The sequence below is a fragment of the Spea bombifrons genome, chromosome 4, assembly GCF_027358695.1.
Source record: "Spea bombifrons isolate aSpeBom1 chromosome 4, aSpeBom1.2.pri, whole genome shotgun sequence".
Taxonomy (NCBI): domain Eukaryota; kingdom Metazoa; phylum Chordata; class Amphibia; order Anura; family Pelobatidae; genus Spea; species Spea bombifrons.
In genome coordinates this window covers 42,069,442-42,083,661 of record NC_071090.1, presented here as the reverse complement: position 1 = coordinate 42,083,661, position 14,220 = coordinate 42,069,442, and the positions used below count along the sequence as shown (strand labels likewise).

Here is a 14,220-nt window from a genome sequence, read left to right as displayed (position 1 = left end):
TATATACATATATATATATATATATATATATATATATATATATATATATATATATATATATATATATATATATATATATATACTACTGTTTAGTGGACATGATGCTGAAATCAGCGCAGCCCAGCAGCTATCCCCTCTCTCTACACCTTGTTTATAGCGAGGCTGTCAGATGGATGCTGGAGCTTTAAGAGACACCTCCCCTCTTCTGCACTAAACAATGGTTTGGACCGAGCTCTCCTTCCCATTGCACAATTTGTAACGTGCCATTTTGCCATGGATGCCTTTCCATTTGGGTGCTGACAGGGGAGGCAGACATGCAGAGGTGCCAAGCCGATTCTGGCTCCGTGCTCTCGCCTGGAGGCTGCTGTGACTTCAGCATATTGTGAGCAGGATTTGATGGGGAAACGGTCCAGGGGAGCCCCGTGTGATCCCAGGAGCCAGCGGAGACACTGCGGGCTGCTTTTCATTCATCCCGTGAAGAAGCAAGCAGAATTCTAACATATTAGGTACCGAAACATGACGTCTCTTATGGGATCTGCTGCATGCTTTGGTCAATAATAAGGGATGCATAGAAAGCACACAATAGTAAAAGTTGATGTCATGCATGCAGGCACCCTCCATTTAATACCTGCCAGGTACAGCTCAGCCAGTAGTTGCTTTTGCAGACAATGCTACAATGCTCCATAAGTGTAAGAAATGTATTTTAATTGGCCTTTTTTTCATGCGTTGCTTTATTTGTGATATTTAACAGCAAATCGTTCCATTCCAACAGATGACATTGGGATGAAGGGGTTAAGTGGGAGGAGTCAGGTGCATGATGTAATGCAATTGAGACAATAGCAAGGATTTTCCTGCTGGAATTACAATGTGCGGCTTTCACTATTAGGTCATAGGAGAGGCAGGGTCTGTCTGACATGTAACACACATATATGTCCTTATTTTTTTATTTGCATATTTTTTTTTGTCATATGTTCCCATGGGGCTAGTCCATGGGGTATATGGTGTGATCTTTTCTATGGGCACAGATCATCTTCATTGGCTGCTAAAAGATGCAATTCTGCCACTGCATAAACCACATTCAAGGGCTATAGGGAGGGGATGTAAAAAAAAAGACAATTGGGAGAGGCACTGGTAGTATTTCATATAAGAGAAAGCTCAGCTAACCCAAAATCCATAAATGAAACCTGCTGATGCCCTCATTGGTGTTGAGGAGGTTCATGAAGACATCTTCAGTTGATGAACAGGGTGACCCTCACTTTGTGTAGCAGCCTTTCCATCTGGGGGGAAGAAAATTAACCCTTTTGCACACCTTTTGCTTTCTGCTAAGTGTCACACCCAGGAACAGTTCCAGTCTCTTGCAGATGTGGGAATGAAGAAGGTCGTCACATGAAATCAAAGCATTCGGTATATGAAGAGCAATCATCGCTCTCTAGAACTGAATGTGGATTTGTGAATTATTAGATCTGCTAGAGTTAAAAAAAAAAAAAAAAAAACTTAGTGTGGCCAAGGAATTGAGAGAGAAAGAGACAGCGTGCCAGTGCTCTCAGACAGCTTCCAGAAGAATGGACCTTAAGGTTGCTGGCATTGGTTTCTACACTAATGCAAGTGAACGATCATGTCCTTAGTCAGCATGGCTCAGCATATGCATCACCAAGGGAGGAACTGCCCTCAACCTATTTATAACACCAACTGTATTTTTTAAGATTTTTTGTTTTAATGAATAAAATTATGTAGCGGGTCCACCACCATCTTGATCAATACCCCAGCTCAGAGAAACAACAGGTTTCTAAGGCCTTGATTTGAAATATTGGCTATAAGATATAAGAAAGATAGAATTGTTTATTATAATTACAGTTTTATCTTTAAACCCAACCCTATATTAAATGCGATGCTGGTGCTAGTGCTGGCTCGCATTGTTAAAATAAGCCTAGCCGTTTATATAACACTTTATAACTTTATAACTAAAGATGATGTTGCTGATTTATGGATGCCTGTGATGTCCAAACTTGTTCAGCTTTTTTAATGTAATCCGTATAACCATTTAAGTGTGAATATTTCCAAACAATAGTTCCAAAGAACAGTTAATCGGACTCAATAGAAACATACAGTTTGACAGCAGATCAGAATCATTCAGCCTATCTAGTCTGCCTATTTTTCCTGGTGAAAAGACTCAGGTTTTAATTAATTTTTAGTCTTGTATTAGATTCAGGATAGCTTTATGCCCCTCCAGTGCATGTTAATATTCCCTGACTGCATTAACCACTTCTGATGAGAGGCTGTTCCACCCTGTCTATAAAGTAAATCCTCCTTGCATTACACCTCTGACCCTCTGGATGGGAACTGTGGTAGCCTAAAGGACTACTCTTTACACAAACTACCCCACCCCAAATATCTGACACTTCTAACACCTTAAATACCGTAATATTTTAGCAGGATATTACTATACAGTATTCTTTTTTTTAATAATAAAGATCACTGGGTGCAGACAGAGATGTCGGGGTTTTGCATTCTGACTCTCGGAAACCGACATATTTGGAATGAAAGCCTATTGACTTTAGGCAGAAGGCTTCTAGACTACGGACTGTAGCCTGTTCTCTCTGAAGTCATTGAAGCCCACTGCCTGCTGTAGAGCAATAACATTCAAACTACCCATGCCCTAGGGCTTTGAGTGATATATTTGACCTAGCTTAAGTGTGATTGTTCATCTAAACTGTAATCAGGCATAGATATCAGCTCTGATGTGCAAGTTAAAGGAAATCTTTAAATACCAGAGAGCGTGACCCAGGGAATCTGGCCATGTTCTATGAGCGCTTGAGACATAGGGGCTTATTTACTAAGAGCAATTCTGGAACTTCTCATTTGTTGCTATGGTAATTTCATCTTTTTTTGCACCACAAATTCTCTTTATGGATTGCTATCACAGGGCCATAGTTGGATAGTTCCCATTTTTTGAAAAAAAAGCATTTTCTTCAGATAACATTTTATTAACCGTTACCAACACACTTACAGGGCACTAAAATAAGTGTTAAGTGCAGGTTGTTACAATTTATACCCATTCCACCTACTGACGTTTCTACCAGTGAAAGAAAATAAATGATATGGTATAAGGGTAACCGGGCTCCCGCCTTATAGATATATATTTTTTCTGAAAGGGCGGTGGGAGGATAGAAGTGTGAAGCACATAATTATATGTATGACATTGAGCTTCTGTTGATCTTAGAAGGGGGAACGAGCCTCAGATACTCTGTTCTTTTGTGTTTCTAGTTGGATTGCAGAATACTGTTAGAACTGCTTTTAGGAGCTGAAGTGTTCCTAGAATGGCTTGAACTTTTAATTTATATATTATATCACATACATACAGTTATAAAATGTGTATATGAGAGTGCTGGATCAAGTGTACGCTAACTTCTCCTTTTTTATATATGATGTAATACAATCTAGTCTGATGGCCGAGGACCTTTACGTTTTCATCTTGTTACTATGTTAAACATATATGTTCAACCTCATTTATGATATTTTTGCAAAAGACTCACAGCTTTTTTAGCAGTATATTTGACTGACACCAGATCAACTTGTAGAGGCTGGTATAGCCAGTTTATACACAAATCTGTTGGCATCTAAAATGATAACATGGGAAAGAAGAACTGTAGTGATAGAACATGTTGTGATTCTGGAGACAATATGGTATTCATCTGGGTTTCCTCTTGAACCAGAATGTAGTTCATGATTTGTGATATGAGCAGATGAGACTTTAGGAGAACTATTGATAGGTTTATTAGTAAGACTCTGTGTAAATTAGTTTTTGCACTTGGACTGGCTGGTTTTACATTAAGGTCAAGTCATTCCAGGCATTCTGAGAGGCCCCTTTTGCCTGCTTTGCTCAGTGCGTCATTGTCTTGGAAGCATGCTTGATCTCCTTAATGACGGTGAATGCATTAGGATGTTCAGGAGCATGCTATTTCCAATGTAGTTATATCAATGTGCGTGTAAGATTTCTGGTTTGGATTTGCTCAGTTTCTCTGAATTGAGTTAATTTTGTTATCCATGAAATGCATGATTTAATGTTACTTGCTGACTTTTATGTGCTCTGCACACTCATTGAACTGCAAAGTTTCCGAATACTACTGTCTCTAAACATGGATAGGACATCTCTGAGACAGGGCATGTAAGGGCACATGGTCTGCTCTGGTATTCATGGTCTCCATCCTGCCAAGTGTGCTCTGGGACCTGCTCTAGGATTTATAACTTGTATAAATGCTGTAATAGGGATATATCTCAGAAAGTCTCCTAAGACCCCATTGTGTCACCCCCTACCAACTCTATGCCCTAGGTAGTCACCTAGCCTGTCTATATAGTAGAGATTACCCTGTTTGCACTATTGCTGTATGACAGAATAGTTGAAGGAAAATAATAGCAGATCTGGGTGACATCATCATGCTAGAAGGAGGAGCTAGTGAAGCCACACTCTTCTGTGTCTAAAAGCCCATGGTCAATGATTACATTTACACACCAATGAGTGTATAGAGGAAGTAGTACGAAGTAGTGAGAAAGTTAATACAAAAATGGCCAAGAAAGGCTACAATGGCGATCTCAAAATGATGGAATTTTATTTAAAAGAGGATCATATAGAAAGCTCAGCTCAAACAGAGGCATATCAGAAGCTTCAAGAGTTAAGTCTGCACCAGTCTCACCTGTTGAGTAAAAGGTAATGGCTTATCAAGACACCTGATGTGTTCACCAATAGATATAAAAATATTTTCCAGATATAAGGTGTGGTGAAACCATGTCTCGTTGGTGAATTGTTCACGCCAGTTTTTTAATTCATTCACCTCAGCTGTTCTTTGATTTTTGTTGCTGTTTTGGGGCTATGGCCACAATTGGATTCATTTTTCAGACCGTCCTTAATCTTAGTTTTTGGGTTAAATGTTGATGTACAAACAATTTTCCGTTCTGTCTATGGGAGCTGCCATCTATCTTCTACGTCACATGTTAGTAAATTCTTTATTTCAGCTTTCAAAATATAAAACGGAGATTGGGAATAGTTATACTTGACGCACAAAAACATTAAAAACCTCTGTGTAAAATAAATTCAATGAAATAAAAGTGGTATTTTAGTGTAAGCATACAATGTAGTTCTGGTTCTTTTTTGGTTGTTTTTTAAATTATTTTATTTATGGGCATTAAGTTATTTATAAAATATGTTGTTTGCAAAAAATTTTAAACAATATTTGCTATATCTTGGCTTTGAAAATGTTCTTTTATTCCTCTAAACATACATACACGTGCACGCTTGTATGCATACTATGATTTTAGTCCTTACCAACGCATGCCCAACTTTAACTCATGCGATCATTGGGATATAACAACACAAGGTTAATTATCTTTATTAAAACTTCATGTCCCCTGAAACATTTCCATAATATATAACGTGTAAAAAAATGCAAATTCCCTAAAATGTGCTTCTCTTAATTAAACCCAAAGGTCAATGACATATAGATAGGAGAAAGTGATCTGTGCACTAGTATAAATCTATGGATAAACGGGATAAACTTCACTATGACCTGATATACCCAGATGATGAAGTTTAAGCTTCAACAGAGTTTGATATATACATGGAAAAAGAATGTGTAATATTGTCTGCAATGTATGTATTTTTTTACTTCTGTAATGCACTCACATTTATTGTATGATTTAGAAGGCATTTCAAAAGATTGTGGAGTGTCCTTCCCACAGTGACACTGGATTTAGATTTCAAGATATAATATGCATAAAGAAAGAAGGCATATAGCGTAATATTGTCCCCAATATATAATTGTTTTACTTCAATAATGCACTACATTTGTAGAATAAAAACAGGCACATTAGAAAGCTTTTAGGGTCCAGAGACAGCTTTAGTATTGCAAATAACATTAAACAAAGTCAGAAGGCCATTTCTGGGCAAAACGCGTTGCTTGTGAGCGGCTTTTCTATTTTATATTTGCTCGATCCACTTTTTTGTTTATTTTGTAGTTTTATTTATTTATGTTTAGCTTTATTTGTGCGTTCAGTTGTCTAAGCTGAAATTCAATTGATTTCACCTTTTTCTTCAATATAATATCTATGGAGGACAGTTTTTACAGTTCCCTTCACTTTTTTAATAGTAAATATACCTGCATAGGAGGTAGGCTTCTGTATCTCTGCAGAACACTCTGAAGAACAGCCTTGCTCTGGCTTCCTTCAGGTTAGCGTGCCACGAATATGTGTGCTGGCTCTCCAGCATATTAAATAAGAAAGCTCTCTAATTTCTGCATCAAAAATAATCTTCACAACTGACAGTGTTTCAACAAAATGTTGGTGTTCTGAATATGTTCAGTTTCCTGATGTGGCTTCAAAAAGGTCATGTTTAGCCTGGAGGTTGTGTGTCATCATTGAATTTTGAGAATATGCTGTATTAGGCCACATAATCTATTTGCACTGTAAAGGCCACATAATCTATTTGCACCATAAAGTGGTATGAATTTCTTTATAACCAACATGAAACCTTCTAGTTGCAACTAAAAGGGTATTCTCAAATAAGTGTTATATGTGAATACATTGTATCAGGGCTTGACAAATTTGGTTTGGATTTAGGACCCAGCTATTTATTTATAAATTACCCAACCTGGCGCACAGAGTCTGTCAAGTCTTGACATACACTAACATATATTTACACACTTTAACACATACAGTAAAAGACACGCTAACATTGTATGCTCACAAACACTAAAACACTACAGTAACACACACACGCTAACATTCTACACACATGCTACCACCACACACCGATACACACACACACACACGCTATATGCTGACATACAAACTCATGCTAATGCCATACCGTAACATAAACAACACCATACATACTTGCACCACACTCTTTTACACATGCACACACACACTGGCTAAAACAAATACTATACAAATATAAAATTATACTAATGCTATGGACACATACACACTGAATCTGGTACTACAATACAATAGACATACTGACTCTGGCACTATACATTTACACACATGTGCACTGACTCTGACACTACAGTATAAACACACACATTGACTCCAGCGCTATGCATATACACAGATACACTATAGTATACATGCACACTCACATATATTACTCTCTCCTCTCACCTGCTATGCCTCTGCCTATCTTCTGCTTGTTCTAGTTTATGTTGCTGATTATAAGCCACTGTGCATTCTTATGCATACGCATATATGATTGATTGCTATTGAACTATTGGGGTACTGTAATATTTTTGTAAGTATTCTCAAATGTATGTTTCTTAATTATCCATATGTTCTTTACTTGGAATTATTTATGCATCCGAGAACACTTTGCCAGGTGGCTACTTGTATTTTTGAATTGCGCTGTTGTTGATCTCCTGTTGCTGAATTCTAGCTTTGTTATCGATTAGTGGAAAAAAGCCAAGAGAGCACTGAAACTCTTAGGAAGCACAAAAGTACATCTCATACCTGCCAACATTAATAATTTGTAAAAATAACTCTGTAAAACAGCCCAGTTTGTTAATTTTCCCACTAAATAGACAATATGTGTGTGTATTTACCCACAATACCTGGAACTAGAACATTGGCTGCAACAGCTGTCGGGTAAGCTCAGGGCTCCTCTGATTGAAAGCATATGGTTGTCAACTGTGACTTATTATTTCTAGGTTGTTGCTTATGGGCTGGAGGATCTGGTTTTTTTAAGTAACAATCAAGTACTTAACCAATTAAGATTGTCTTGTAGATCAGTCTAAACCTTTTTATCATTTGCCTTCCCATTGGATTATTGCAACCTTGTTACAATGTGACTATAAAGTGTATTGTAAGTGAACTAAGTAATGTATAAAGTGGTTTGTACATAGTTGCTTAATGCATGGGTAATGTACATATGAAACAAAATGACCAATAAAACATACCATCTTTTTCCTTTTATAGAAATGATGTGTGAAGTAATGCCAACGATCAATGAGGACACCCCTATGAGTCAAAGGGGGTCCCAGAGCAGTGGGTCGGACTCGGATTCCCACTTTGAACAGTTAATGGTGAATATGCTGGATGAGCGAGATCGCCTGCTGGACACCTTGCGGGAAACCCAGGAGAGCCTTGGACTTGCCCAGCAGCGTCTCCAGGATGTGATCTATGATAGGGACTCCCTCCAGCGACAGCTAAATTCTGCACTGCCCCAGGTATGTTCAGATTGTACTTTTGTGTTCTATAGGTGCAGACTTGTATAATTTCAAACTCCATGTTGCCACAAAATATTTGTTTAAAAAGGTCCAGTTTTAAAGATTTAATATCAAACTAAGACGATTGCTAGAAGGTCAAATGGCAGATCATGTAGTCCAGGAGGAAGCTCGTCTACATGAACAAGTAATACCGTGACCCAAAATATATTTAACAGACATCAAACTAAATAGATGCTATCCAGTCCTGTCAAACACTTGTTCACCAAAAGGTTTGGAAAACCATGAGATGAGACACAGAAAGAATCCAGTCCGAATGGAAATGCCACCTAGCTGCTCTTTGACTCCTAATGGTTATATGCTGAATTTTATTTAAAAAATGATGGTAGTGACTCAAAATATTCAAATTAGGCATTCCCATTTTTAAAGAAAATATTAAAAGGAAATTTTACTGCAACTTGTGATGGGCCTTCTTTTCATCCTATGGTTGTGAATGTAATTCATATTTTTTTTTCCTTAATAATTGTGCTTTTATAATATTGCACTATTATTGCTGTCGTTTTTTCCCATGTACATGCGCCCCAAGTTGTGCTGATAGGCATTCCCATTGCCAGATATTTTCTTAATTTAAGTTATTTTCAGAGACCATTAATTGTGTTTTAGCTACCAACAGAGGTCACTAAGACCTTGGGCTGTTTTGGAGCAACTCTGCAGCAAAATATGTGTACAAAGAGTGACAAGTGGGCTCAGCAGAGAATGGACAATACTCAAATAACATGTCCCATTGTGAGTTCCCGATTAAGGGAGTCTCAAATTGTTTGCTCACTAGTGCCATTCCAAAAGAAGAATTCTCATCAGCATATAAATGTATTCCTTATCACAAGGATAGTCTAGAACCAAAATGCAAAATTTTCTCTGCGTGATGGCCCAAAAACCCCAGGTGATGATGCATTGCGTTCAAAATTTAATGATCTTATGCTGTTCTGTATATATAGTGTGACATTGTAATATTAAAGTGACATGTGCCCTCACATATACTTGATGAAAATATGCTTAATAGTAAAGTAACTTGTGCTATGAATTAATTTACCTCCCCCAACACATTAATAAGGTTTTGGTAGCAGTATAAACTGCTTTGTGTGCCCACTATGTAGGTGGTGAGAGTAGGTTCTCACCCTATTGAGAGTGTGCCTTGACGTGGCGGGTGAGCTTAATTATGCTTTGGCCAATTCATATAACCAAAACCTCCCATTTATATTATGTTTATATATTTGTTGCCAACTTTATTAGGGTAAGAAGCGCAGACAGTTTTTGTTTCTTGTATGAATTAATTTAAGCCAGTCTACCTTGACTTCAACTCATGCCAGATTGCTTAAAAAAGCAATTTACATGACTGCATTCAATTTTTGGGGCTATTATCAGACGTGTCACCACCTGGATGTGGTCAGGACAGCACAACTATCAAAGAATAGACCCTGAAGATTAGGATACATTATTTTAAAAGGGAGACATTTTAGTTCTGATTTACCATTAATATGGAATATACTGCTGAGCCACAATTTTATTAGTGTAATGCCATATATGTTAATGTCAAAGCTTGGATATGGACACTTGGAATGAACTAGTTAGAGCTTACTGTTTGTCAAACTGCTATTGAAAGACAGATAACAACCAAGCAGTAGAGAGGAGGAGAAAATGGTAACCAGTTAGAGAGAATGACAAGTGGATAGTGAGAATTATAGCTCTGAGAAGACAAGGAAGAAGGCAATCAGATGGGGTCATACATACACAAAGAGGACTGTGGCAATACTGTAGTAGGAATGGGGTGTGCATCCATTAAGTATGGTAGTGAAGTAGTTGGAGACAAATGATAAAATACTTTGAGTGAGTGGGCAGATTGAACTTTATGAGGAATCGCTGTGATGGCAGATACGTTGGACTTTTTAGATGACCCAATGGTTTTGGTAGATGATAAATAGTGTCCATTTTATAAATGGTCCAACAAAGAGAGTTACAAAGCGCTCTTGGAAAATCATACTTGGATAGTTGTTAATGTTAAATAGATCTAGGATTTCCAAGGTTCTGGAAGGATGTAATGCCTGCGGGATAGGTTTGCTATTGTTCAAATCCTTTTCAAGCTAGATGCAATTTCCTACATTTTTCTTTTAGCTTATTTTAAAATGTCTGTCTCTCCCTGTGAGTTCTTTAATATGCAGTCTTCCCAATCTAAAAAAATATAAACTTACCTGAAACAGAAGTTATAGCCATGCTGCAAAATCTTCTTTTGTCATGCATTAGAGAAATTTCTTGACACCACTTAAGCTGTCAATCTGCAGCAGTACACTACTTTCAATGAAGTCAACGGGAGTATTTTCCTGTCGCTGATTGATAGCTTAAACAGCCAGGCAGTGTCAAGAAGATGTTTCCATTGAAATGTGAAGACTTTACACATGAGGATGGTGGGTCTAAACACACGCCTGCAGATGACCTTCAGCAGAGCCAGCGCTGGATCAGACTGGAGGTGAGTACATCACATGCAGGGAGATTCATTTGGTGGAATGCATCTATTGCGGGGCATTTAGCTGGTGGGTTGGGAAAGGAGCAAATGCATTTGGGGGGATTCTTCAGAATCCCTCCCATGTATTTTCAAAATGGACCACATGAAAATCTTAAGGGACCACGCACCAATTTAATGCATTCATGTCTACAAAACCCTTTTTGAACATTAAATACCTGTTAAATTCAGAATTAACAATTGGTTACAAACTTGTACTTCCATTGTGGTGCAATTAAAGAAACTGTCGAGAACTGCTTAATGAAACAAACCAATAAAAGCAACCCACCCGTTAACTCACATATGGGTCGGTACACATTTTTACACGCACTCACAGATTTTCACAGACTTACACACTCAGATTTTTACACATGTTCACACACTTGCATATACACATCCATGCTCACATATACACATCCATGTTTACACATCCATGCTCACAAATTTACACATGCACATACATGCTGAAACACAAACCTACATGCTCACAGACAAATACTTAGACACTCACACCTATGTTACATGACCCCACTGCGTTCCTGGCTCCCTGCCAAAATTGTTCACAAATGGCTGGTCTGACCTGGACTGGCTCGGTCCAGGTTGGACCAGCTCTTAGTGAGGAATTTTGGACCATTTTTATCATAAAGTATATTTAATAATACTGAACCTGTGGCAATTCTCGTTTACCTCCTTGTGTATGAATTAACAAAATAATATTAACAAACGGTGGATTGTGCTTTGAAAAAACTGATTAACAAGCTTAGCTCTCCACATTGAAATACTTAGGCTATATTTCTTCTTTTTTTATGAACCTCACGTCTGCTCCTGTTCTCTTTAATTTGAACATTTCTTTGAGCTATTCACTTGAAATTCTGAAGACTCAAAATGAAGATTGATTTTTCTAGGAAGAACCGTAATAGATTCCCTTTCACTTTCCTATGGTCTTCAATTTTGACTTTGTGTTTTGTAATGATCTCCTTGCTCCGGGAATAAAGTGAACCAATAAATGATATTGTTTTGTCACAGAGGGGGGGTTGTATTCTTTCTTGATATGTCTGTCTATACAGAGATAGGTCTTAGAGTGATGAAGTAAATACAATATAAGTTGTGGTGGGGTAAAGATGATGGAAAACCCCTCTGCTATCCAGTTAATTTTAAATTGCCGGATTATTAAATACTAATATGAAACCACCAGACAAGCCCAGAGAATTTTCAATTCCCACAGAAGTCTTGTAGTGCTGCCACCACTGCAAGGGCTTTTGGGTAGGCATGTGCAAGCTCTTAGCCTCATCCAATAAGCCAGTATCCAACCCCATGCTGATGAGCCCCATTAAGGACGAAACAGCTCTCCATGAGTGGTGATATGGCTTTTGCACCTCTGTCCTAGTACAGTGGACATATAGAGGCAAAATCATTGTTAACCAAATTTGCACACGCCTACCCAGAATCCCCTGCGGTGGCGGCATCACCACAAGATTTTTGTGGGAAGGGCAAGTCTCTGGACTTGTCTGGTGGCTGCCGATTAGTGTTGAATAATGCCTCTTCTGCCCCATTAGTGATCAAGTAACAAGCACGGTACAATACTAATGGAACTCAAGAATGAATATACATTTATTAGTTGTTACTGTGCCATGTACTGAAATTAACTCAGACTCTCAACGTCTCATAGACATATGATGATAAAGGATTTATATCTCTAGTTAAGATTGTATGCCAATCACAATGACATAACACCATTGTTTTGACCCTCAAATAGGCAGGTCCTAATCACGTGTTTGTGATGAAACCCCATCTAGTGTAAGGTCCCAACAGTGAGACTAATGTTCAATGTTGGGCGATAATTTATCTCTGTGTATTATATTTATTGAATTGGTGTGCTCTCTTAACTAAGCATACTTATTTTTATTCAGAATATATTAGGTTAAATAAAGGGGCATGGACAGGTGTCGTATAAGTATGGATTGCCACTTCTTAATGGGATCTATTATTAAATCTAAGGAACTCTCTGGTTATGCCCTAAAGCCTGACAGTTGATTACTTCTAATTACCACCGCATCCCACCTTGTTTAGTAGGATAGGTTCTATCTTCTTTCCGCCCTGTCCCTTTGACCCAGCACCACGGCTTCCTGTCTCCCATATGGAAATATTAATCTAGCCCTTATATACTTATTTAGGTATAATACTTAAATGCTTGGTATATATAATATACACAACTTCTTAGTCTTCTCAGCTTTTTTCTGGACTAGTTTTGGTTTGAAACAAGGAAATCAGTTTATTTAAAAAAAAGCATTTCCTGTATCCTAGTCCGAGTGAACTTCTGTAATTAAATATCATGTTGCAATCAATAAGCCAATATGTGTTAAAATACACATTTACTGGCAAGGTAGTGTTCATTTAAATTGGTGAATGGTCTTTCTGGACAGGAGTTCTTGATAGTCTCCTGGAGTGCTCTTGTGAGCCGGCACTAGAGCTGGTGGGTGATGAGTATGCAGATGTGTTTGGATGCATCTTCTGCAATGTAAATACTGAAAATGAGAAGTCATATCTCACAACTCCCATGCAAAATGGATTCAAGTGTGTGTATTTTAGATTTTAAGTGTGAGCTAGCCTGTGGGGTGGCATGAGCCCAAAGATCATGAGAATGATCAGATGGCAGAGAATTTGCATGAAATGCCCTAACTATGCTTTTGGTGAATCCCAGAGCTGGAAAATTATACTTCTTAATTACCAACCAACTAAAGTACTGGAATAAATAAAATAACCCAAGTAATAGATGACTTTTAGCACTTGTTCATTTATGGTTTATTTTAGATGTAACAGTTCATCTGTAAGGTTTTATACAACATTCAGCATCATGTTTTTAGCTAATGTGTGACTTTCCTCTAATTTCCAAGTCATCGCTTTTTAATAGGGTCACAATTGTACGTGTGACTCGATTCTTTTATAATGAAATAGCGTGGTTGCACTTTGCAGGTCCTAAATCATAGACATTTTTCTAGTATCTATCAGATCCCCGACTGAAATATCTACAGTTTGTAACAGACCATATTTAAAGTATTGCTTTACATATGCTGAGCATTTGTTATATTGCAAGCAAGCAGCTGCTTCAGAATTGCTTAGTCTGTTGCATATTTCCAGACAGCACTGTTTAATCTTTCTGGGCATATACATAACGGGTTTTTCTTCAGTTCCCTCACAAACAATTCTCGTCTCTGTATTTTGGCACCGGGTTCTATATTGGGGAGCAAATATGTCTCCTCTTCATAACTAAGGCCATTGGTTTCTCAACTTCTGTTTGGTATATGACACTCCAAAAACTATGCCCTGAACCTTCAGAGGTTCCTTATTTATATGTAATGACAGAATGAGGAAATGCTTAAAAAAACCCTCAATAAAGTAAAGAAAAATAGGGTCTCGTAAAATTTTATCGTTGAGCGTGTACACCTGTTGAATGGA

At 37.8% G+C, this 14,220-nt stretch overlaps 1 protein-coding gene across 2 annotated transcripts in view; it reads left to right on the top strand.

Moving 5' to 3' along the window:
• Positions 1–272: 272 nt before the first annotated feature.
• PPFIA2 (PTPRF interacting protein alpha 2) overlaps positions 273–14,220 on the top strand; it is a 101,653-nt gene continuing 87,705 nt past the window's right edge. For both annotated transcript variants that reach the window (XM_053464959.1, XM_053464958.1), the window contains exons 1-2: positions 273–506; positions 7,963–8,213. In XM_053464959.1, coding sequence (XP_053320934.1) covers positions 7,965–8,213 — 249 coding nt within the window. In that variant the 5' untranslated portion in view covers positions 273–506; positions 7,963–7,964. The remainder of the gene's footprint in view (positions 507–7,962; positions 8,214–14,220) is intronic.